The sequence below is a fragment of the Trachypithecus francoisi genome, unplaced genomic scaffold (assembly GCF_009764315.1).
Source record: "Trachypithecus francoisi isolate TF-2019V2 unplaced genomic scaffold, Tfra_2.0 Lachesis_group10, whole genome shotgun sequence".
Lineage (NCBI taxonomy): Eukaryota > Metazoa > Chordata > Mammalia > Primates > Cercopithecidae > Trachypithecus > Trachypithecus francoisi.
Window position 1 is genome coordinate 57663743 of NW_022681455.1, and position 26633 is coordinate 57690375.

At 38.5% G+C, this 26633-nt stretch overlaps 1 protein-coding gene across 1 annotated transcript in view; it reads left to right on the forward strand.

Annotated features, from left to right (window-relative positions):
- Window positions 1-26633, forward strand: part of PRIM2 (DNA primase subunit 2) — a 324596-nt gene that overhangs the window by 286895 nt on the left and 11068 nt on the right. The window contains exon 13 of the mRNA XM_033217543.1: window positions 22458-22526. Within this exon, the coding sequence (XP_033073434.1) occupies window positions 22458-22526 (69 nt within the window). The remainder of the gene's footprint in view (window positions 1-22457; window positions 22527-26633) is intronic.

The window sequence follows — 26633 nt, forward strand, 5'->3', positions numbered from 1 at the left end:
AGAAAAATTGGGGCTGGCCACAGTGGCTCACGCCTGTAATCTCAGCACTTTGGAAGGCTGAGGTGAGAGGATTGCTTGAAGCCAGGAGTTGGAGACCACCCTAGGCAACATAGGGAGACCCTGCCTTTAAAAAAATAATAAAAATAACGGTTGTGGTGGTGCACACCTGTAGTTCTAGCTCTCTGGGAGGCTGAAGCAGGAAGATCACTTGAGCCTAGTAATAGTTACAGTAAGCTATAATTGTGCCACTATACTCCATCCTGGAAGACAGAGCAAGACTCCGTCTCTCCAAAAATAAATAAACAATACATAAAGTTTATAGGAACATTGTATTTTTGTTATACTAAATCACTTATGGCCATATATTTAATTCTCACAGAGCTTAATAAATAAATAATAATCGCTGCCTATAGACTAATCTAAAGGTGGTAGTTCATTGTAATATATACCACAATGAAGTTAACATCTTTTATTGTAATCTCTGAATGCTATTACTCCTTAATAGTTTTTCTTTCTTATGTGTGCTTGATCTGTCTCTGGAAATAGAACAATTTGAAGTCACGGTAGTTTGTTTTATTTTCGGTCTGCTTGTGCTAAGCATTGTGATGGAGGCTTTACACAAATAAACTGTATCTCGTTTGATTCCCACCACTACATTATCCCTATTTTATAGATGAGAAAGCTGAGGTTTGGAGAAGGCAAGAAACTGCTCAGAACCATAGAACTAATATATGATAAGGCCAGAATTATGCCTGACACTGAAGCTGAAGTTTCTTACAAGACATTGTTCTGATTCTCTGTAGTATTTTTCTATTTTAAATTCAGCTGAAATTCTTTTTGGTTTCTTCTTTCATGGAAAACCATCACTGTGAAGTGAATGGTAATTCTTATGTACCTAAACTTAAGAAAATGTATAATGCATTTTCGAAACACTGACAAATGTGAAATAAAGATGAGAATAATTCACAAAATGTAAATTATATATGGTAACATATTTTCAAAAGATCTGGTTGCTTTTTTTATTGAGGTGAAAGTCACATAACATACAAATAAGTATTTTAAAGTGTACAATTCAGTGCATTTAGTACATTCACAATATTTTACAACTACTATTTTTATCAAGTTCCAAACCTTTTCATCACCCCCAAAGAAAACCTCATACCTATTAAACAATCACCTCCTGCCACCCCGAGAAACCAGTAATCTGCTTTCTATCTCTATGGATTTACCTATTCTGAATATTTCACAAAATAGCATCATACACTGTCTGGCCTACTTCATATAGCATGTTTACAAGGTTCATTTGTGTTTTGCTCTTTTTAATGGCTGAATAATACTCCATTGTATGTCTGAACCACATTTTGTTTATCCATTCATCCTTTGATGGACACTGGGTTGTTTCCACCAAGTGGGTGACTTTAAAACTGTATCTCACAGTTTTGGAAGCCAGCAGTTAAGGTGTTGGCAGGGTTAGCCCCTTCTGAGAGCTGTGAGGGAGAATCTGTTCCAGGCCTTTTTCTCAGCTTCTGGTGGTTTGTTGGCAGTCTTTGACTTGTAGATGCATCACTCCAATCTCTATCTTTATTTTCACATGGCATCCTCCATTTATGTCTTCTCACCATCTTTCCTCTGTGCATTCTGTCTTTGTCTAGTTTCCTGTTTTTAGGAGGATACCGGTAATATTGGATTAAGGCTTACCTTAATGACCTTATTTTGATTACCTCTGTAAATACCCTATTTCCAAATAAGATCACATTTTTAGGTAGTTGGAGTTAGGACTTCAACATGTCTTTATTTGAGGGACACAATTCATTTCATAACACCATCCTTTTAAGTATGAAGTGATATCTCCTTGTGGTTTTGATTTGCATTTTTCTAATGACTAATGATGTTGAGCATCTTTTTATATGCTTTTTGGCCATTTGTATATGTTCTTTGAAGAAATGTCTATCCAATTCCTTTGTCTATTTTTGAATTGCGTTGTCTTTTTGTTTAAGAGTTCTTGATATATTTTGGATATAAGACTTTTATCAGATAGATATATGATTTGCAAATATGTTCTCCTAATCTGTAGGTTTTCTTGTCAACTGCTTCTTAATGTCTATTGGTGGACAAAAGATTTTAATTTTGATGAAGTTTGTTTTCTTTTGTTACTTGTGCTTTTAGTGTCATAATTATCTATAGTCAAATTCAAGGTTGTGAATATTGACATCTATGGCTTTGTATAAAAGTTTTATAGCTCTAGCTTTTATATTTAGGTCATTGATTCCTTTTGAGTTAATTTTTGTAGATGGTATGATGTAGGGGTTTATCTTCATTCTTTTGCTTGTGAATATCCAGTTTTCTAACACTATTTCTTGAAGAAACAATTTCCCCATTGATGGTCTTGCACCCTTGTCAAAACTCAGTTGGACATAGATGTATGGGATGATTTCTGGAATATCAATTTCTACTGTCTTGGTCTATCTGTCTGTCCTTAGGCCAGCCAGTACCATGCTGTTTTGATTTCTGTACCCTGTATCGAGTTTTGAAATCAGGAAGCATGAATCTTCCAATTTTGTTCTTTTTCAATATTATTTTGGCTATGTGGAGCTCCTTGCAATTCCATTTGAATTTGAGGATCAACTTTTTTATTTCTGCAAAAACAGCCATTAGAACTTTGATAGGGATTACACTGAATCTGTAGATAGTGTATAAAGAGGAATCATGGCGGATGGGCAGCAGAACTAGATTGCAGCTCCGGACAGAGCAGCATGTGGAGGCTTGCATTGTGAATTTTAGCTCCAGATCGACTGCGGGAACAAACCAGCAATCCTGAGAGGACCCTCAGACTCTCTGAAGGAAGCTGACTGCTCCTGCAGGACCTGGGAGATACCCCAAATACTCTGGGAGGTGAAAGCTTTGGGCAAGTTTTCAAGCCCGCCCTCTGCCTGGAAACAGATCTGGGGCTGTTTTTGGGGGGCATGGTGGGAGTGAGACCAGCCCTGCAGTTTGCATGGGAGCTGGGTGAGGCCTGTGGCTGCTGGCTTTCCCCCACTTCCTTGACAACCTGCATGACTCAGTAGAGGCAGCCATAATCCTCCAACTCCAGTGACCTGGGAATCTCACCCCATCCCCCACAGCAGCCGCAGCAAGACACACCCAAGGAGAGTCTGAGATCGGACATGCCTAGCCCCCCCCCGCAACAGTCCTTCTCTACCCACCCAGGTAGCAGAAGACAAAGGACATAATCTGGGGAATTCTAGGGCATCGCCCACTGCTGGTCCCTCTCTGCACTACTACAGCTGATGCTCTCTGGAAAGCGCCACCTCTTGGCAAGAGGCCAACCAGCACAAAAATAGAGCATTAAATCACCAAAACTGAGAACCCTCATGGAGTTCATTGCACCTTCCGCCACCTCAAATGGAACAGGCACTGGTATCCGTGGCTGAGAGACCCATAGACGGTTCACATCACAGGACTGTGCAGAAACCCCCAATACTAGCATGGTGCCAGGTAGACTCACTGGATGGTTAAACCCAGAAGAGAGACAACAATCATTGCAGTTTGGCTCACAGAAAGCCACAACCACAGGACAAGGGGAGAGTACTACATCAAGGGAACACCCTGTGCGCCAGAAATGTGAACAACAGCATTCAGCCCTAGACCTTCCTTCTGACAGAGCCTATCCAAATAGGATGGGACTAGAAAACCAACCCTGGTAATATGGCAAAACAACGCTCATCAACACCCACCAAAAATCACATTAGTTCACCAGCAATAGATCCAAACCAAGAAGAAATCCCTGATTTAACTAAAAAAGAATTCAGTAGGTTAGTTATTAAGCTAATCAGGAAGAACCAGGGAAAGGCAAAGCCCAACACAAGGAAATTCAAAAAATGATACAGGGAGTGAAGGGAGAAATATTCAATGAAATAGATAGCTAAAAGAAAAAGCAATACAAAATTCAGGAAACTTTGGATACACTTTTAGAAACGCAAAATGCTCTGGAAAGTCTCAGCAATAGAATTGAACAAGTAGAACAAAGAAATTCAGAGCTTGAAGACAAGGTCTTCGAATTAACCCAATCCAACAAAGACAAAGAAAAAAGAATAAGAAAATATGAACAAAGCCTCGAAGAAGTTTGGGATTATGTTAAACTACCAAACCTAAGAATAATCGGTATTCCTGAAGAAGAAGACAATTCTAAAAGCTTGGAAAACATATTTGAGGGAATAATTGAGGAAAACTTCCTCAGCCTTGCTAGAGACCTAGACATGCAAATATAAGAAGCACAGGGCCAGGCATGGTGGCTCACGCTTGTAATCCCAGCACTTTGGGAGGCCGAGGCAGGTGGATCACGAGGTCAGGAGATCGAGACCATTCTGGTTAACACAGTGAAACCCTGTCTCTACTAAAAATACAAAAAATTAGCTGGGTGTGGTGGCGGGTGCCTGTAGTCCCAGCTACTCCGGAGGCTGAGGTTGCAGTGAGCTGACATCATGCCACTGCACTCCAACTTGGGTGACAGAGCGAGACTCCATCTCAAAAAAAAGGACAAAGAACACCCAAGAAATTCATTACAAAAAGATCTTTGCGGGGGCGGAGCAAGATGGCCGAATAGGAACAGCTCCAGTCTCCAGCTCCCAGCGCGAGCAACACAGAAGACCGGTGATTTCTGCATTTTCAACTGAGGTACTGGGGTCATCTCACTAGGGAGTGCCGGACAATCGGTGCTGGTCAGCTGCTGCAGCCCGACCAGCAAGAGCTAAAGCAGGGCGAGGCATCGCCTCACCTGGGAAGCACAAGGGGGAAGGGAATCCCTTTTCCTAGCCAGGGGAACTGAGACACACAACACCTGGAAAATCGGGTAACTCCCACCCCAATACTGTGCTTTAAGCAAACGGGCACACCAGGAGATTACATCCCACACCTGGCCCGGGAAGGTCCCACGCCCACGGAGCCTCCCTCATTGCTAGCACAGTAGTCCGCGATCTAACCTCAAGGCAGCAGCGAGGGTGGGGGAGGGACGCCCACCATTGCTGAGGCTTAAGTAGGTAAACAAAGCCGCTGGGAAGCTCGAACTGGGTGGAGCTCACAGCAGCTCAAGGAAACCTGCCTGTCTCTGTAGACTCCACCTCTGGGGACAGGGCACAGCTAAATAACAACAACAACAAAAGCAGCAGAAACCTCTGCAGACGCAAACGACTCTCTCTGACAGCTTTGAAGAGAGCAGTGGATCTCCCAACACAGAGGTTGAGATCTGAGAAGGGACAGACTGCCTGCTCAAGTGGGTCCCTGACCCCTGAATAGCCTAACTGGGAGACATCCCCCACTAGGGGCAGTCTGACACCCCACACCTCACAGGGTGGAGTACACCCCTGAGAGGAGGCTTCCAAAGTAAGAATCAGACAGGTACACTGACTGTTCAGCAATATCTATCTTCTGCAACCTCTGCTGCTGATACCCAGGCAAACAGGGTCTGGAGTGGACCTCAAGCAATCTCCAACAGACCTACAGCTGAGGGTCCTGACTGTTAGAAGGAAAACTATCAAACGGAAGGACACCTATACCAAAACCCCATCAGTACATCACCATCATCAAGGACCAGAGGCAGATAAAACCACAAAGATGGGGAAAAAGCAGGGCAGAAAAGCTGGTCAGAGAAAGACTTTGACGAGATGAGAGAAGAAGGCTTCAGTCCATCAAACTTCTCAGAGCTAAAGGAGGAATTACGTACCCAGCGCAAAGAAACTAAAAATCTTGAAAAAAGAGTGGAAAAATTGGCAGCTAGAATAATTAATGCAGAGAAGGTCATAAACGAAATGACAGATGAAAACCATGACACGAGAAATACGTGACAGATGCACAAGCTTCAGTAACCGACTGGATCAACTGGAAGAAAGAGTATCAGCGATTGAGGATCAAATGAATGAAATGAAGCGAGAAGAGAAACCAAAAGAAAAAAGAAGAAAAAGAAATGAACAAAGCCTGCAAGAAGTATGGGATTATGTAAAAAGACCAAATCTACGTCTGATTGGGGTGCCTGAAAGTGAGGGGGAAAATGGAACCAAGTTGGAAAACACTCTTCAGGATATCATCCAGGAGAACTTACCCAACCTAGTAGGGCAGGCCAATATTCAAATTCAGGAAATACAGACAACGCCACAAAGATACTCCTCGAGAAGAGCAACTCCAAGACACATAATTGCCAGATTCACCAAAGTTGCAATGAAGGAAAAAATCTTAAGGGCAGCCAGAGAGAAAGGTCGGGTTACCCACAAAGGGAAGCCCATCAGACTAACAGCAGATCTCTCGGCAGAAACTCTACAAGCCAGAAGAGAGTGGGGGCCAATATTCAACGTTCTTAAAGAAGAGAATTTGAAACCCAGAATTTCATATCCAGCCAAACTAAGTTTCATAAGTGAAGGAGAAATAAAATCCTTTACAGATAAGCAAATGCTTAGAGATTTTGTCACCACCAGGCCTGCCTTACAAGAGACCCTGAAGGAAGCACTAAACATGGAAAGGAACAACCGGTACCAGCCATTGCAAAAACATGCCAAAATGTAAAGACCATCGAGGCTAGGAAGAAACTGCATCAACTAACGAGCAAAATAAGCAGTTAATATCATAATGGCAGGATCAAGTTCACACATAACAATATTAACCTTAAATGTTAATGGACTAAATGCTCCAATTAAAAGACACAGACTGGCAAACTGGATAAAGAGTCAAGACCCATCAGTCTGCTGTATTCAGGAGACCCATCTCACATGCAGAGACATACATAGGCTCAAAATAAAGGGATGGAGGAAGATCTACTAAGCAAATGGAGAACAAAAACAAGCAGGGGTTGCAATCCTAGTCTCTGATAAAACAGACTTTAAACCATCAAAGATCAAAAGAGACAAAGAAGGCCATTACATAATGGTAAAGGGATCAATTCAACAGGAAGAGCTAACTATCCTAAATATATATGCACCCAATACAGGAGCACCCAGATTCATAAAGCAAGTCCTTAGAGACTTACAAAGAGACTTAGACTCCCATACAATAATAATGGGAGACTTCAACACTCCACTGTCAACATTAGACAGATCAATGAGACAGAAAGTTAACAAGGATATTCAGGAATTGAACTCATCTCTGCACCAAGCGGACCTAATAGACATCTATAGAACTCTCCACCCCAAATCAACTGAATATACATTCTTCTCAGCACCACATCGCACTTATTCCAAAATTGACCACATAATTGGAAGTAAAGCACTCCTCAGCAAATGTAAAAGAGCAGAAATTATAACAAACTGTCTCTCAGACCAGAGTGCAATCAAACTAGAACTCAGGACTAAGAAACTCAATCAAAACCGCTCAACTACATGGAAACTGAACAACCTGCTTCTGAATGACTATTGGGTACAGAACGAAATGAAGGCAGAAATAAAGATGTTCTTTGAAACCAATGAGAACAAAGATACAACACATACCAGAATCTCTGGAACACATTTAAAGCAGTGTGTAGAGGGAAATTTATAGCACTAAATGCCCACAAGAGAAAGCTGGAAAGATCTAAAATGGACACTCTAACATCACAATTAAAAGAACTAGAGAGGCAAGAGCAAACACATTCAAAAGCTAGCAGAAGGTGAGAAATAACTAAGATCAGAGCAGAACTGAAGGAGATAGAGGCACAAAAAACCCTCCAAAAAATCAATGGATCCAGGAGTTGGTTTTTTGAAAAGATCAACAAAATTGACAGACCGCTAGCAAGACTAATAAAGAAGAAAAGAGAGAAGAATCAAATAGATGCAATAAAAAATGATAAAGGGGATATCACCACCAACCCCACAGAAATACAAACTACCATCAGAGAATACCATAAACACCTCTACGCAAATAAACTAGAAAACCTAGAAGAAATGGATAATTTCCTGGACACTTACACTCTTCCAAGACTAAACCAGGAAGAAGTTGAATCCCTAAATAGACCAATAGCAGGCTCTGAAATTGAGGCAATAATTAATAGCCTACCAACCAAAAAAAGTCCAGGACCAGATGGATTCACAGCTGAATTCTACCAGAGGTACAAGGAGGAGCTGGTACCATTCCTTCTGAAACTATTCCAATCAATAGAAAAGAGGGAATCCTCCCTACTCATTTTAGGAGGCCAACATCATCCTGATACCAAAGCCTGGCGGAGACACAACAAAAAAAGAGAATTTTAGACCAATATCCCTGATGAACATCGATGCAAAAATCCTCATAAAATACTGGCAAACCGGATTCAGCAGCACATCAAAAAGCTTATCCACCATGATCAAGTGGGCTTCATCCCTGGGATGCAAGGCTGGTTCAACATTCGCAAATCAATAAACATAATCCAGCATATAAACAGAACCAAAGACAAGAACCACATGATTATCTCAATAGATGCAGAAAAGGCTTTTGACAAAATTCAACAGCCGTTCATGCTAAAAACGCTCAATAAATTTGGTATTGATGGAACGTACCTCAAAATAATAAGAGCTATTTATGACAAACCCACAGCCAATATCATACTGAATGGGCAAAAACTGGAAAAGTTCCCTTTGAAAACTGGCACAAGACAGGGATGCCCTCTCTCACCGCTCCTATTCAACATAGTGTTGGAAGTTCTGGCTAGGGCAATCAGGCAAGAGAAAGAAATCAAGGGTATTCAGTTAGGAAAAGAAGAAGTCAAATTGTCCCTGTTTGCAGATGACATGATTGTATATTTAGAAAACCCCATCGTCTCAGCCCAAAATCTCCTTAAGCTGATAAGCAACTTCAGCAAAGTCTCAGGATACAAAATTAATGTGCAAAAATCACAAGCATTCTTATACACCAGTAATAGACAAACAGCGAGCCAAATCAGGAATGAACTTCCATTCACAATTGCTTCAAAGAGAATAAAATACCTAGGAATCCAACTTACAAGGGATGTAAAGGACCTCTTCAAGGAGAACTACAAACCACTGCTCAGTGAAATCAAAGAGGACACAAACAAATGGAAGAACATACCATGCTCATGGATAGGAAGAATCAATATCGTGAAAATGGCCATACTGCCCAAGGTGATTTATAGATTCAGTGCCATCCCCATCAAGCTACCAATGAGTTTCTTCACAGAATTGGAAAAAACTGCTTTAAAGTTCATATGGAACCAAAAAAGAGCCCGCATTGCCAAGACAATCCTAAGTCAAAAGAACAAAGCTGGAGGCATCACGCTACCTGACTTCAAACTATACTACAAGGCTACAGTAACCAAAACAGCATGGTACTGGTACCAAAACAGAGATGTAGACCAATGGAACAGAACAGAGTCCTCAGAAATAATACCACACATCTACAGCCATCTGATCTTTGACAAATCTGAGAGAAACAAGAAATGGATAAAGGATTCTCTATTTAATAAATGGTGCTGGGAAAATTGGCTAGCCATAAGTAGAAAGCTGAAACTGGATCCTTTCCTTACCCTTATACGAAAATTAATTCAAGATGGATTAGAGACTTAAATGTTAGACCTAATACCATAAAAACCTACAAGAAAACCTAGGTAGTACCATTCAGGACATAGGCATGGGCAAGGACTTCATGTCTAAAACACCAAAAGCAACGGCAGCAAAAGCCAAAATTGACAAATGGGATCTAATTAAACTAAAGAGCTTCTGCACAGCAAAAGAAACTACCATCAGAGTGAACAGGCAACCTACAGAATGGGAGAAAATTTTTGCAATCTACTCATCTGACAAAGGGCTGATATCCAGAATCTACAAAGAACTCAAACAAATTTACAAGAAAAAAACAAACAACCCCATCAAAAAGTGGGCAAAGGATATGAACAGACATTTCTCTAAAGAAGACATCCATACAGCCAACAGACATATGAAAAAATGCTCATCATCACTTGCCATGGGAGAAATGCAAATCAAAACCACAATGAGATACCATCTCACACCAGTTAGAATGACAATCATTCAAAAGTCAGGCAACAACAGGTGCTGGAGAGGATGTGGAGAAATAGGAACACTTTTACACTGTTGGTGGGATTGTAAACTAGTTCAACCATTATGGAAAAGAGTATGGCAATTCCTCAAGGATCTAGAACTAGATGTACCATATGACCCAGCCATCCCACTACTGGGTATATACCCAAAGGATTATAAATCATGCTGCTATAAAGACACATGCACATGTATGTTTATTGTGGCACTATTCACAATAGCAAAGACTTGGAGTCAACCCAAATGTCCATCAGTGACAGACTGGATTAAGAAAATGTGGGACATATACACCATGGAATACTATGCAGCCATAAAAAAGGATGAGTTTGCATCCTTTGTGGGGACATGGATGCAGCTGGAAACCATCATTCTTAGCAAATTATCACAAGAACAGAAAACCAAACACCGCATGTTCTCTCTCATAGGTGGGAACTGAACAATGAGATCACTTGGACTCGGGAAGGGGAACATCACACACTGGGGCCTATCCTGGGGAGGGGGGAGGGGGGAGGGTTTGCATTGGGAGTTATACCTGATATAAATGACGAATTGATGGGTGGTGACGAGTTGATGGGTGCAGCACACCAACATGGCACAAGTATATATATGTAACAAACCTGCACGTTATGCACACGTACCCTAGAACTTAAAGTATAATAATAAAAAAAAAAAGTCAGTTAAAAAAAAAAAAGAAAAAAAAAGATCTTTGCCCAGGCACATTGTCATTAGGTTATCCAAAGTTAAGATGAAGGAACGAATCTTAAGAGCTGTGAGACAGAAGCACCGGGTAACCTATAAAAGAAAACTTAACAGATTAACAGCAGACTTCTCAACAGAAACCCTACAAGCTAGAAGGGATTAGGGCCCTGTCTTCAGCCTCCTCAAGCAAAAGAATCATCAGCCAAGAATTTTGTATCCAGTGAAACTAAGCACCACATACGAAGGAAAGATAAAATCATTTTCAGACAAACAAATGCTGAGAGAATTTGCCATTACGAAGCCACCACTAGAAGACCTGCTAAAAGGAGCTCTAAATCTTGAAAGAAATCCAGGAAACACATCAAAACAGAGTCTCTTTAAAGCATAAATCTCACAGGATCTGTGAAATAAAAATACCTGTTAAAAAACAAAAACAAAAAACCAAAGTATGCAGGCAACCAAGAGCATGATGAATGCAAAGGGACCTCACATTTCAATACTAACATTGAATATAAATGGCCTAAATGCTCCACTTAAAAGGTACAGAACTGCAGAATGCATAAGGACTCACCTAACACATAAAGACTCACATAAACTTAAAGTAAAAGGGTGGAAAAAGGCATTTCATGCAAATGGGGACACCCAAAGCAAGCAGGGGTAGCCATTCTTATATCAGATGAAATAAACTTTAAAGCAACAGCATTATAGGCAGGAGCTGCCACGCCAGGCATTTTGCTCATTGCTTTCAATGATGTCATGTCTTTTTTGTCCCTCAGTTTCTCCATTAATACCTTCTTTTGCATTAAATTTTTTTTTTTTGGTAGTGTACTTTGTTTTGTGCTGCTGTAACAGAATACCACAGACCAGCTAATTTATAAATAAAAGAAATTTATTTATCACAGTTATAGAGTCTGAGAAGTCCAAGGGTGAGGAGCCCTTTTCTGATCTGGTGAAGGCTTCCTTGTTCAGTCTTCACATTGCAGAAGGACAAGAGAACAAGCTAGCCAAATGCCACCTGAAGCTGCTGCTTTTTTTTTCTTTATAAGGGCCTTAGTTCTATTAATAAGGAATGAGCCTTCATCATGTCTTAAAGGTTCCACCTCTTAATACCAGCAGATTTGCAGCACCTGAAGTTTGGAGGGGACACATTCAGACCATAGTACCATAGTACCATTTTTATTCCCATCTTTTTTTTTTTTTAATGTATTTTTTGCCCCCATTATTTTCTTAGTGGTTATCCTGGGGACTGTAGCCTTTTATATGTATAACAATTTTTAATATCAACTTAGCATCTATTATATACAAAAACTCCAATTCTGTATAGTTCTGTCCCTCCCCTTATATTGTTGTCACAAATTACGTCTTCATGCATATAGTTATCTTAGCTCCTGTCGTTCTTTTTGAATTGCTTTGAGTTACTTTGTAGTGATCTTTTCTTTTTGCCTGAAGGATTTCCTCTAGCATTTCTTATTGGGCAGGTCTACTAACAACAGACTCCCTCAGCATTTGTTTATCTGGGAATGTCTTACTTTTTCCTTATGAATCTTGGTTGACAGTTTTTTTCTTTCTTTTCTTTCTTTCTTTCTTTTTTGAGATGGAGTGTCACTCTGTCACCCAGGCTGGAGTGCAGTGGCACAATCTCGGCTCACTGCAACCTCTGCCTCCTTGGTTCAAGTGATTCACCTGCCTGAACCTCCCAAGTAGCTGGGATTATAGCCAGTTTGTGTTAGCTCCAGTATACCACTGGCTGTAGTAAAATATACACCAAGTTTCACAGAGTTACAATAGTATCGAAAAAAAGCATTACAAAATATATCAGTAATATTTTTATATTGATTACATTTTGAAATGACAATATTTTAGATATATTGCTTTGAATAAAATACATTACTGAAAGTAATTGCTTATTTTTACTGTTTTAATCGTGGCTATAGAAAATCTAAAATTACAGATATGTCATATTTCTGTTTGAGGGCACTGCTTTAAGTATTGAGCACTTGAGAATGTTGCGTATTCGAGTGATTAGGTTCTGTTTCTACAGTGTATTTTAATGTTTGCTTCTGCTGTACAATTGTGTTAGACCTATTACAACCAATACTTACTTTTACATGTTGGCCCATAAGTAAGTATACATAAGGCTATTCATTTTTCAAGATTTTGATGGAAATGATACATTATTTACAAATGTATTTCTGCACTAATGTTTTTAAAACTGTCTTTTTATTTCTTATTTTAGTTTTTTTAATAGAGGAAGGAAATGTGTTTTAGAATTTTCACTCAACTATTAATGATTTTTAAAACAAATCTAATTGGTGCTTCTAAGAAACTTAAGAGTGATATTAAAACCATGAAATATGAAAAAAAATATGCTCTTATTGCTTCTTGAGGTTGGTTAACCTGTTTTTCACAGTCAAAAATTCTCAAGAAGTTAGTGACCATATTAAATCTAAAACTGGCAAATGCCTTTTAATGAAGAAATCTTTCAAAAGGGACAGTTTAAAAGACTTAAAAGTAACTCTTTGTCAAGAAGATTTTATGACAAAGATAAATTTCAATGACTCTTTACTTAATGCTGATATAAATCTGAACTACCTAAAAACTCCTATGGTTTTCTTAGGTAAGGGGGACTTATCAATGGATGATAGTATTCAGTCTTTCTATTACTTTATGAAAAGTAACTGCTTTTAAGGGCAGCTTTTGTATCTGTTTCATCTCCAGGAGTATCTCTTCTGATTTATGAGAACAGTAGTTTGATTGCTGCACTGAGCTTTGCTTTTCTTAGTGTTGTAGTTGAAAATGTGTAATGTTCTTGGTAAAACTCAGAACTGCATTAAGGAAAAGATGGGAAGTTGAGCACTAGAATTGGTGTCACCTGGCCATGATTGTACTTTTTGGCTTTAATACTTGATTTCTGTGTATATCCTTCCTTTCTTATAGGCTGAAGATAAATGGTCACTTGGAGATTATTTAATGTTCAAGGTGGTTAAAAGAAAAATCACTTTGAAAGTCAAGTAACATATGTCATTGCTAGCTAAGCCTATTAATTAAAACTTGTAGTCGTTAAAATTGCATTCAAATGGAAAACATCCTTTCTTAAAATTTTATACTGTTTATATAGTTATACATCTTTCTATATTATTTATTCATTACATGAAAAGTTACAGATACCTATGGAAGAATTTTATTCAGTCACATATGATACTGTCACTTAGGATATTTTTGTAAAGTCCAATCTCACTACCTGTGGTCGTAAAACTATTCTTAGTTCTATTTCTTGATCAGTTTTATAGAGTATACTTCCAGAGGCATCCCAGCTTCTTTTGAAGAAGCAAGCTTAAGGTACCCAGAAAGTTAAGTAAATTTATTTCATAAAGCAAGTAGTTTAGATTTTTAGCCTGGGTAGCTTTAAGTCATTTCAGACTTCTTGGTGGTGTTTACCATCAATTTGCAGTGTATTTCTTGTTAGATAAAGTTTCTATCTCTGAATTTATATGATTATTTTTACTTCTTAATTCTTAAGTGACAGATTTTAACATTAGCTTCTGTTTTCAGTAGCGTATCTAGGAGATATGATACATCTTTTAATAAACATGATCTAAAGTAATTATTAAATCAGTACATGATACATCTTTTAATAAGCATAATCTTCTAAAGTAATTATATAATCAGTATAAATATCTTTCATTATTTTCATAAAGATCATAGGGCATAGTGATTCTGAAATGGTTTGCTTTTATATTAGACCAAAAAACAGAATCCTGAAAGCACAGTAATAATTAGTAACTGAACCACGGAACTGAGGTCTGACAATACGTTTCTCCATATCTCTACGCAGGCTTTGCATGTGTCTTCTTGTTTGTCCTCCCTTCCCCCTCATTATCTTTCCTCTCTTCTTCCTTCTCTTTTCTTCCCTCCTTGCTTTCTAAGTTTACTTAGTTGTTGATGTTTCCTAAGAGCTTAAATCCTTTAATCCAAAATGTTGGTGTTAATGTGCACTGAGAAAATCAGTATTTTGGTTAGCAGTTTAAATTGCTTCCCAACAATCCTTTTATTGATACCTAACTACAATAGAGTATGATAAGTGCTTTAACAGTTAACTATTATAGAGTATGCTAAATGCTTTTATAAAAATATATTCAAAGTGCCAGAGGGGAAAGATCTGTTGAAGAGGGAGCAGAAGAGAATGCTTCATATAGGAAGTGACATTTTAATTGGGTTTGAAAGTGGAGTAGGAGTTTCCCCTGTGCCTGATGTAAAGCAGATCAGGCAAAAGGAGCAGCATTCATTCAACATCAACAAATAATAATTGAGTGATGATTGTATTCCATTTACTGTTCAAGACATTGGGAATATAATGATGACTAAAACTAGTGAGACTTCTACCTTCATGGAGCTGATATTCCAGTGTGGGAGACAGACTGTATTAGTCTGTTTTCATGCTGCTGATAAAGACATACTCAAGACTTGGTACTTTATAAAGAAAAAAAGGTTTAATGGACTCACAGTTCCATGTGGCGTGGGAGGCCTCACAGTCATGGTGGGAGATGAGAGGCACGTCTTACATAGCTGCAGACAAGAGAGAGAATGAGATCCAAGTAAAAGGGGTTTCCCCTATAAAACCATCATCAGATCCCTTGAGACTTATTCACTACCATGAGAACAGTATGGGGGAAACTGCCCACTTGATTCAATTATCTTCCACTGGGTCCCTCCCATGACACGTGGGAACTGTGGGAGCTACAATTCAAGATGAGATTTGGGTGGGGACAGAGCCAAACCATATCACAGATAAACAAGTAAGTGTAGTGAAAGAAAACTATGGCAGGATCAGAGAGAAGAATGAGACTTGTGGAGGTCACTCTATTAATTTAATAAGGTTGTTTGGTGTGTTTTGAGGAACCCTAGCCCTGAGAGACCTGTGAAAAATGGATTCTGGAGACAAATTGGTTTGAGAAACATTACCCTATCTGCCATAAAGAAACTTAGGTAATGGTGGATTAAAGCCGGGTAAACAAGTTATTAGACAAGAAAACCCCTGATCATCACTAGGATTTTGTGAGCTAAAGTTCCAAAGAGCACATTGTAGGAGAAGCTGCAATCATTGTAGGAGGACCAGGGTATGAGGATCCAGTGGCCAGGTAGGACAGGGTAGGAGCCTTTGAATCATGATGAAAAGTTTGTGCCCCAACCATGCCAGGATTAGTTTTGGCTTTTAGAAAAGATACTCTGTTGGCAATGTGGCAACTATCTTGAGTGAAGAAAGTATAAATCAAGAAGCTTTCCAATAAAAAAGAGAATGATGAAGGCTTCAAAAATGGAGAGAAAAAGGTAGATTTTAATGACATTTGGAGGTAGAATTGACTCAGATAATTTTGTTTATAGATAATAAAGAGTCAGAAAAATTCTTGACTTAAAATGTTTTAAACAAATGAAAGTACATCTTCAAGAGAGGGAAACTTGGCCCTGATCTGCCAGTAAGTAAAGGTCACAGCAGAGGTGTAAGGCAGCAGCAGGCTAAGCTGTGCTGAGTGTGTGAGAAACAGAAGCAAAGTCATATGTTCAAAAATGTGCAAGACTTGGTATCTCCACCACATTTTTCTTTCACCTTTGAAATATGGGAAGGTTAGAATTGGAGTGGAATAATATCAGCCTGGTCTAGTTTTGAAAGGTTGAGCTTTTCAGGAAGAAGCAAGCTTATTATCACTTTTAAATAAGACAAAACATGACCTTGAATTAGATTAGCCACATACCTAATTGGTGAGCGCAGCATACCTAGCTGTACAGTGCTCTGCTCACCAAAGCCAAAGATGGGCAGGTGGCTGCATTCTGCTGCCAGGTAATATCTGAACCTCGTTGGCAGGCATTGAAGCAAAAGAGAGAGAGGAATTTGCAGCTGGCTGGAAATATTAGAGAGTATTAGCAAGAGGGAAGGAAGTGTGGCTTAAAGTTATAGTGTGTGTATAAAAAGAGTTCTATTTTTGTGTATGTATGTGTTATAAATATACATATCTATAGCATTTCCCACCATGTTCATCTGTATTCCATCAATGTTCATCTATGTTCCATCAACTGGCTATGATCTATCACAGATTAAATCAGAGAAATATCACTTATTTGCTTTTTGCTCTTCAACTGCAAGGATGTCTTTGGTGAGGCACTTTATTAGAATTCTCTTACAGAAAAAAAATCAGTAATTCATCTTGAGGATGAAATAGTAGATGAAGTATAATTAATGGTTTTAGCAAACTTAGCAAATACAAATATGAACTTTTTTGTGAAAATGAAAACTGCATTGCTTTTTTTTAAGACAGGATCTCATTCTCTCACCCAGGCTGAAGTGCAGTGGCATGGTCAGGATTCACTGCAGCCTTGACCTCCCCAACTCAAGCAAACCTCCTGCCTCAGCACCCCCAAGTAGCTGGGACTACAGGCATGTGCCACCATGCCTGGCTAATTTTTTGTATTTTTATTAGAGACAGGGTTTCTCCGTGTTGCCTAAGCTGGTCTTGAACTCCTGGACTTAAGCAATCTGCCTGCCCTGGCCTCCCAAAGTGCTGGAATTACAGGTGTGAGCCAACACACCCAACCTATTTTTAAAAACTGTAATATTCTTACTGGTGGACTTTATTCAACTGATAGAGAATAGTTAAAAATAAAGAGAGGCTAGGCATGGTGGCTCACACCTCTAATCCCAGCACTTTTGGAGACCAAGGCTGGTGGGTTGCTTGAGGCCAGGAGTTTGAAAACAGTCTGGCCAACATGGCAAAACCCCATCTCTACTAAAAATTCAAAAATTAGCTGGGTGTCTTGGTGCACTGTAATCTTGGCTACTTGAGAACTGAGGCTGGAGAATCACTTGAACCCAGGAGGTGGAGGTTGTAGTGAGCCAAGATTGCAACACTGCCCTCCAGCCTGGGTGACAGAGTGAGACTCTGTCTCAAAAAAAAAAAAAAAAAAAAAAAAAAAGTTAAAAAATATATAGAGTTTAAAAATACGAATTACCACAATATTGTAGTTTGATGTCACTACTCACTTGTTTTTCTTTTTTATTCTTTTTTGTTGTTGTTGTTTTTGATATGGAGTCTTGCTCTGTCACCCAGGCTGGAGTGCAGTGTTGCAGTCTTGGCTCACTGTAACCTCCACATCCCAGGTTCAAGCGATTCTCCTGCCTCAGCTGGGATTCTCCTGCCCGAGTAGCTGGGATTACAGACATGCGCCACCATGCCCAGCTAATTTTTGCATTTTTAGTAGAGATGGGGTTTCACCATGTTGGCCAGGCTGGTCTTGAACTCCTGACCTTGTGATCCGCCTGCCTCAGACTCCCAAAGTGCTGGGATTACAGGCATGAGCCACCGTGCCCATCCACTACTCACTTTTTCTTAGCCTTTTCATTACTGATGAACTAGATTAGAACAGTAAGTGGATTGTTATACTTGACATTTTGTACTTCATCTGGAAATACTGGCGTTAAAAACTAAGTCATACTGCCATTTGTATAATATTCTTAGATCTTTATCGGCGTTTTTTCTTCAAATAAAAATTGTGTTTTTAAATGTCTTTGATATGATTGTTCAAAATGTTTGATATTTTTGTAAAACAGAATTCGAAAACCTCTGGCCCCAGCATCAGAATGGACCCTTGATTTGATTTCCTCTGACCTTTGGAAAACTGTTCTTTGGTATTAATGCTGTATGCAAGAGGACCTCATAGGGTGCTCTGGTTCTTTCAGAATGGAACATGAAAACTGAAGAGTTAGTGTCAGTGCTCAGTGAAACATCTTTTGTGAGCTGTGGGTTAGACTTTGATGCTTACAAGCCACATAAATAGCAAGCCTTGGACTCCATTGACTTGTCCCATTTCTCTGGCTTTCCACATTTTTCTTCCTATTCTTGTTTCGTCTCTTCATTATATTTCTTCCTCTTGATGGGTTTCCACCTATATGTAGTATGTGTTTTCCTGACCTATTCTATTTCTGACCCTCACTCTGGGACAGTCCTGGCCTGCCATCTTGGGAAGCTATGTTTTTAGGAGCCAAGACCAGCTTGTAAGGATGGAGGTCTGGGCTTTCAGAAGCCATGCTGCAGAAACAAACACAGGCAAAAAGTACTCTTGCCTAACAACATCTTCATTACTTTGTGGAGTATTTTAGTTTTTTCTTAATATGTTTTTTAAAATTTTTATTTTAGATTCAGGGGTGCACATGTGCAGGTTTATTATATGGGTATATTGCATGATGCTGAGGCTTGGGCTTCTAATGATCCAATTGCCCAAGTAATGTACATAGTACCTGATAGGTAGTTTTTCAACCCTTGCCTCCCTCCCCTCAATTTTGGAATCCCCAATGTTTATTGTTACCTTTTCTGTGTCCATGTATAACAATGTTTAGCTCCCACTTATAAGTGAGAACATGTGGTGTTTGATTTTTTTTCTGCATTAATTTGCTTACGATAATGGCCTTCAGCTGCATCTGTGTTGCCATAAAGGACACGATTTTCTTTTTGGCTGCATAGTACCCCATGGTATATAAGTATATTGTGGAAATTTGGCCCTAAATTCTGTTTCACACAGTCTACCTTAGGCATCTGTCCTTGGATTTTGGTGTTTGCCAGGTTTGTAATTTTGATCCTGTATCATAAGCTGAAATTTAGTGTCTTGGTCATACCTTAATTCTTCATTTCCTTCACCTGATTTTTGGTTTGTATTTCCTGCCTTGGAGTCATCCAACCCCCTCAGCAAGTTGTATTAGTATCAACATCAAAATAGAGTTACCTGCAGAATATCTTAATACAGTGCTTAGTGGTGATGTTCATATTGGAAAAATTTCACAAAACAAAGTGCAGAAAAAGTCTCAGGTTGTACTCCATATACAAATGCTAGAACATCAGAATCACTTGGGAAGATTTTGAAGTCAGCAAAGGGTGCATCTAAGACATCCTAACGCTAAGAGACATGAGGTATCATACTCCTGTTTCTACACAAAAAAAAATCTGTTTGTTAATCATATTGTTTAGTGGCTACTAAGTGGTATTTTGGGTATTTTACATTTATTTTATGTGATAGGTTTGTTTTTCATATTGGCATTTTCCCGAGTTTTAGAACTAGTTATTTAGGAAATTAGTTGGCGGGGGAAAGGATTGAGTGGTATGTCACGCATTATTTTAAGACATTGGAGGACAGGTTCCTCTTGAGTATTTTCATGCAGAACCATGGACCAGGGTGGTAATATCAGTGGCGATGGTAAGTGGTCAGATTTGGAGACAGGAGCATTTCCCACTTAATGGCTATAAAATATTTCTAAAATCAGATGTTCTGAACCTCTGTCCTTTCCAATCTGTTCCCAGCACAGCAGGCAGAAATGAGCCCTCTGTAGATGTCAGTTCACTTTAGTCCTGCACATAGAATATTGTATTAGCTCCCCATTTTACTCCGAGAAAAAGTCAAACTTCATTCATTGGTCCACGTTTTCTTTTCCTGTATCTCTGTAATATAGATCATAATCGGAACTGAAACTATATATTCATTAGTTGGATTTTTTGGAGTAATGTTTTATGTTTTCTATCTTAATTTTAAAAGCATGTAAGTTATCTTCCTTTAAAAGAAAGATTATTCATTTGCATGTGATTTTTAAAATTCTTTCTGCAGTTAATGGCCCTCACCCTCAGGAGACAGATACTCCAATTTTAATATATGTCCTCATTTCCGAAATGAAGACAAAAGTATCTACCAATAATACCTGTTTACCTCAAAAACCTCTATTGCCTTTTTTTGTCATCACACCTTTACTTATTTACAGAAACCTTCATTTATCTCAAATATGCTGGGACACTATTAAAGCTCTTTAAGCTCTCCTGATCATAGTTGAATGGCTTGTTTATAGATTTGCAAGCAGATTTCAAATAAAAATTCATCCTAATAAGATAAAACAAAAATAAAACTAAGTCATTTTTGTGAAGGAAGAGCCCTCTCTGCGAGTGGGGTCAGGTTGGGGGAAGATTGTAGTGTGATTAATTTTTTTTATGGACCATAAAAATTTAACCTAAAATTTGCAATACATCTGTTTTTCTCATATTCTGTGGCTTTTATGTCAGTTTTCTTTAGTAAGTTTTTTACACGTGTGGATTACTATGTTTTTAAAATTTTTTTATTAATGATTTTTTATTAATATGATTTATTTCTTCATAGCATGTTTCCCAAACATAAATACTAGACTGTGTGTATGTATATCATGTTACATATTTACTTTTTATATGGTTGAACTTTTTTATTTCTGTGAATCCATTTCCTCTTCAGGTAATCTATGGGATCATCTAAAGCTTAAATTTACGTTTGAAGTCTTCTCCAAAATTCTAATTCAGATATTAATATATTATTATAGATGTTTGTCAGTAATTACGTGCAAGTTTATCTCATCACAGTTTGAAAGTCTGTGTGTAAGAGCATCAGACAATATGAACTTGGTGTTAGTGTTACTTGGAAAACTTGCAGAATAAATTTAAAAATGAAGAAAATCTCATTTTAAATTGATTTTTCACTTTTTGCTCTAATAGTTCAAGAAAGGTAGACAGGCCAGACTGGCAGAATCCTGGCCTCTGTGGTTGGCTGGCATTTACACAGGTCTTTCATATATGATTTAATAAAAGGTGACATGAAATTCAGAAATGTAATCTATAAGACAATCAGAGAAAAACAATTTTTGAAGCACATTCTTGTCAGTATTGTATAATGCCTGTTCTGTAACTGTAATTTTTGTGTTTATCTGTCAAATGATGTTAAGCTATATTCAGTAATGAGGATAGCAGGAATTCGAGACCCCATGTTCATTTCTTTTTGTGACAGGAAGGTGAGCTTTTTAAAAAATAAGAAAGGAATAGAAATTAACATTTCTCCAGAATTATGTTTCCCTTCATTTGAGATTATCTCTTAATTCCAGCATTTTACTGCGTTTGATAAATAGGCCAAATATGTGTTTTATTTATTTGAGGGCTTGGGGGAGGCAATGAAACTTTATAAATTTCAACTGGCATTGCAGTCTGCTGATAAGGATGGGAGTTTGCACCACTCTGAAGAGATTACATGAAGTAGAATTGGAAAGCAAATTGTATTTACAAAAGATAGGATGATGTTCCTAATAGGTGTTCAGAATAGACTATTCACTCTCATATTCTGCTGAGCTTTGTGAGACATAACTTCATTTCAAAAAGGACAAATCTGACTGAAGGGAAAAGCATTCCCTTTTTACAGATACTTTTCCAAAAGGGTTTACATTAAATTTTCCTGATGGGCACACAGCAGTATTTCATGCTGTATGTCTATAAACCATTAATGTGGAAAGTAAATATCTAAGTAGTATACTTGATTGCTTCATGCACCAACCATTAGATTACTAGATCTCTATCTATAGTTTTGGGAGAGATGTTGCTATATGATGTTCTGGCAATAACTGTCAAAGTCATCATACCAGGATCCATTTTCATCTTGTTGAGGTAAAGTTATTAAAATGCACAGTTGGTAGGTCAGAAAGATCACTGACTATCTCTTGTCATCTGTGGTTTAATGCTGACCTAAACCACTACTGCATAATGTCAGAATTATCACAGTGTCCAGGCTGCAGAAGTACAACATGCTTCATGATTTATTGCATTTCCTGTCTGGAATGAAGATTATGAAAAGGCCAACAACTGTCTGCAAGCTACAGTGGTTTAGAAGAAAACTTAATTTCTAATTTTTATTTCTCTTTTTCCTCATTCGTTTTAGATTTTGGATTTAGCAAAGGGGACACATTACCAGGTAGCCTGTCAAAAATACTTTGAGATGATACACAATGTAAGTATTTTTTTTTTTTTTTTTTACTTCATATCCTAATTATTTGTCTGCTGTTACTGTGTCACATTCAGGGTTTTTAGTGGCATCAGTGGAAACCACTCTAGCTATTTTCAGCAGAAAGGGGGATTGCATGGTATTAGGTAACTTACAGCATTTATTGAACGACCAGACAACTAAGCTTGGATGCTGCAGAACCAGGAATATTTTGTAACTAGGAGAAGCTACATCATGAGAATATCTGCACCTGTCACCCACCACTCCATATCTAGGGATGAGACCAAGGGTCAATAAAGTTTTTCTGTAAAGAGCCTGAGTGTAAAAATTTTAGGCTTCATGGTCCATATGGTCTGCGTCACAGCTACTCAACTCTACTGTTGTAGTGCAAAAGCAGCCGTAGAAAGTATGCAAATGAACAGGCATGACTATTGATCCAATAGAATTTTATTTATAAAATTAGGTAATAGGCCGGGCACAGTAGCTCAAGCCTGTAATCCCAGCACTTTGGGAGGCCGAGACGGGCGGATCACCAGGTCAGGAGATCAAGACCATCCTGGCTAACACGGTGAAACCCCGTCTCTACTAAAAAATACAAAAAAAAAAAAAAAAAAAACTAGCCGGGCGAGGTGGTGGGCGCCTGTAATCCCAGCTACTCGGGGGGCTGAGGCAGGAGAATGTCGTGAACCCGGGAGGCAGAGCTTGCAGTGAGCTGAGATCCCGTCACTGCACTCCAGCCTGGGCGACAGAGCGAGACTCCGTCTCAAAAAAAAAAAAAAAAAAAATTAGGTAGTAGACCCAGTTTGACCCATGGGCCTTGATTTGCCTACCTCTAGACTAGATCTGGAACCTGTGCCATAGCTGCCTAGAAGAACCAAAGGCTTTTGCCATCTTCCATGCAGAAAATCTGATCCTTGTACTTGTGGCTGCCACCTGATGTTATCTTATCCTCTTCCCACGTCTCATATTTATCTGCATGGCAAAACCTAGATTGCATATGGACCCCTAACTATAAACGAGTCAGGGAAATGTGTTTGGTTTTTATCTTGCCACCTGCCATAGTACAAAAAGGCCTGCTTGATTATTAGAGTAAGAGTGGAATGACCCAGTCTGGCACAGAATAGACTTTGAAGTGTGTAAAGCCAATGTCACGAACTCAGAGGCCTATAGAGTTTGGGCAGATAGCCCAAAAAAATGAAGCTGCCTGAGATTAGTACCAGAGTATGGTAGAATTATGGTGCACTGAAGATGTTTGCCCTGTTAGAAGCATTCACATTGACAAATTGTGAGGCTCTCTGCAGGCCAACAAAACACATCTCCAAGTCCAATTCAGCCCTCTGGCCCCTAGTTTGCATCCACTGATCCTGGGAAAGACATCCAAGAATGGACTTGGGAGATCCTTGTCCTTCTTGAAACATTTTGTCTCTTAAGAACATATATGTATTTTTCTGGAGTCCATGGTATTTATTAAAGATCCATGACCCTCCCAAAAAAGAAGCTGCATTTATTGAGATCATCATCAGCTACTATGCTAAAGTTTTACAATTATTTTTATGCTTTTTATTTGGTTGTTACAAAGTAGTTTTTCTATTATGGTTATATAATTGCAGAATTTCTTACTTGATAAAGTATCTCATAGGAAAAAGATATTTTGTAATATTGCCAATAATAATTAACAACAGTAATACCAGCCAATATCTATGGAACCCTTAATGCAGTGGTCCCCAACCTTTCTGGCACCAGGGACCAGTTTCATGGAAGACAATTTTTCCATGGTTAAACAGGGGCTGGTGGGAGGGCGCATTAGATAATCACAAGAAGCACACAACCTAGATCCCTTGCCTGTGGGGTTCACAGTAGGGTTCGCACCCCCATGAGAATCTAAGGCCACTGCTGATCTGACAGGAGGTGAAGCTCAGGCCGTGATTCAAGTGATCGAGAGTGGCTGTAAATACAGATGAAGCTCCACTTGCTCACCCACCACTCTCCTCCTGCAGACCACGGACTGGGTTGGGGACCCCTGCTTTAATGTATACCAAGCACAGCACTGAAATTTTTTAACACATTAGCTTTTTTGATTGACATTACAGCAAGATACTGTATGTATATATCCCTGTCTATGAATAAAACCTCTTTAGAGAAGTTAAACAACCTGTGTCGGATCATACTACTTATAGGGGATGCAACTTAGATTTAAATTCAAGCTGTCTAACTCATCTGAAGCTTGTGAGCCTAACCATGACTGTGCTGTTCTATGGTATTTGGTACTAAATTTGTAATAATGACAGCAGAGGTAATTGGCATCTTCCTGTTTATCTTCATAGCATGGTAAACATGTAGGGACTCTAACCTGCCTTATATGCTGTAATTGGTCAATGGAAGATCTGGAGCTAGAGCCCCTGTCTGTTGTGGGTCCTGTCCTCATTCTTCTATACCTAACTTTTGAAAGTATTATTCTTATTTAAGAACTTTTTTTAAAACAAAACTTCAAGGAGTAAACATCAAGAAAATAGTAAGCAACAACAAAATCTCATTTGTTTTATCACCACAGGAATCTCGCCAGATAAGCCATGTTTGGCAACACCAGGTTTATATGACTCACTCTCTCGAAGACTGCATTCCTTAATTTGCTTGCTCCACTTGAGTTTTAATTTCATATTGTTCTTTAATCATTATGGACCCTTTTAATTAAGAGGCCTCAGAACTTTCACAAATGAGGTCTATTATCCAACCTCTTTACTTTTTATAAAAATAAGATACAAAAATTAGATATAAACATTGAGTTTGTGGCATAATCACCAAAAAGTAAGGAGTGGTTTTTTAGTTCTCAAAATCTGCTTCTGTATTATCTCTCCTATTGATTATTCCCTCGAGCATTGCTGCTATTGCCAATTTTTAAAACTTGCTTTAGATTAATGAAGATTTTGGAAAGACATATATCTAAATTCCCTCACATATAGAAATAGTCTAACTTAAACCACATATAAATCAACAGAATAAAAAGGCTGTTTATATTCGCTAGATCTCTCACTGTGGACTTTTAGATGTGAATATCCTCCTTCATTTATTATTTTTTTCTAATTTAATTTAAAAACAGAATCTATTTTTATTGTCAGGTTTCTGCCATCCTACCCCTCCCCCAAATAAAATCCTATGTTTATTTTCCCGAGGCCTCTGTGATCAAACTCACTTAAATGGAAGTTTTGAAAATGAACCAGTTAATTGATACCATTTGCAGCAGCATTATGATAGTTCCATATGGCTTTTTTGGTAATACCAACTGCCTCATTTTAAGCTGTCATTGCAAAACCTCTTGATTAAAACCCAAATATCCCATAGGTAAAACAATATTGCTTTCATTCCTTCAAAATCTGCATTTGCAGCGGCAGAAATATGAGACCCATGTTTGTGTGAAGGTCATTGTGTGCAGAATGTGCTGACGCCAAGCAAATGTTTGAGAGAGATTCATTTCGTAGATGTTAAAAGCTGGCCTGCTTGAAACCTGTTTTCCTCTGTATTTTTAGGGTCAATGTTTAAAATAATTTTATACTAATAGTATATTCTTTACTTTCTGCATGTTCCATGTATAAATGAAAACACTAGGTCATGTGTAGATTAACCACAGAATTTTAATAGAAAATAATATTTTCAGAGGTAGACCTCTTTGGACACTGAGTAACTGTGGGTACTTATTTTCCAAGTGGCTGAGGATAATTTTTCCCCACCATATAAATCTCTAGAGAAATCTTATTAAAACCTATCACCCATTTTCCTGCAATCTTAAACAGGATATATGTGATACAATTAAGCCCTTTTGTAATCATTCAGGGTCATCATTATGGATATCAGTTAGAATGCTGGGCTAGAAGCCACCATCATCTCACTTGGATCACTGCAGTAGCTTCCTAACTCATTTCCCAGCATCTACACATGCCCCATTCCAATTCTTTCTCCTCCACACAGCTGCTGGAGTGACCTTTAAAATAGAGGAATCTGATCATTTCAGGAACCTGCTTTTTAAAACCTTCAATGGCTTCCTATTTCTCTTCAGATGAAATCTAAAATTTATAATGTATCCTCTAAAGGCCTCCACTCCACCTGCCTTCCTCTAGA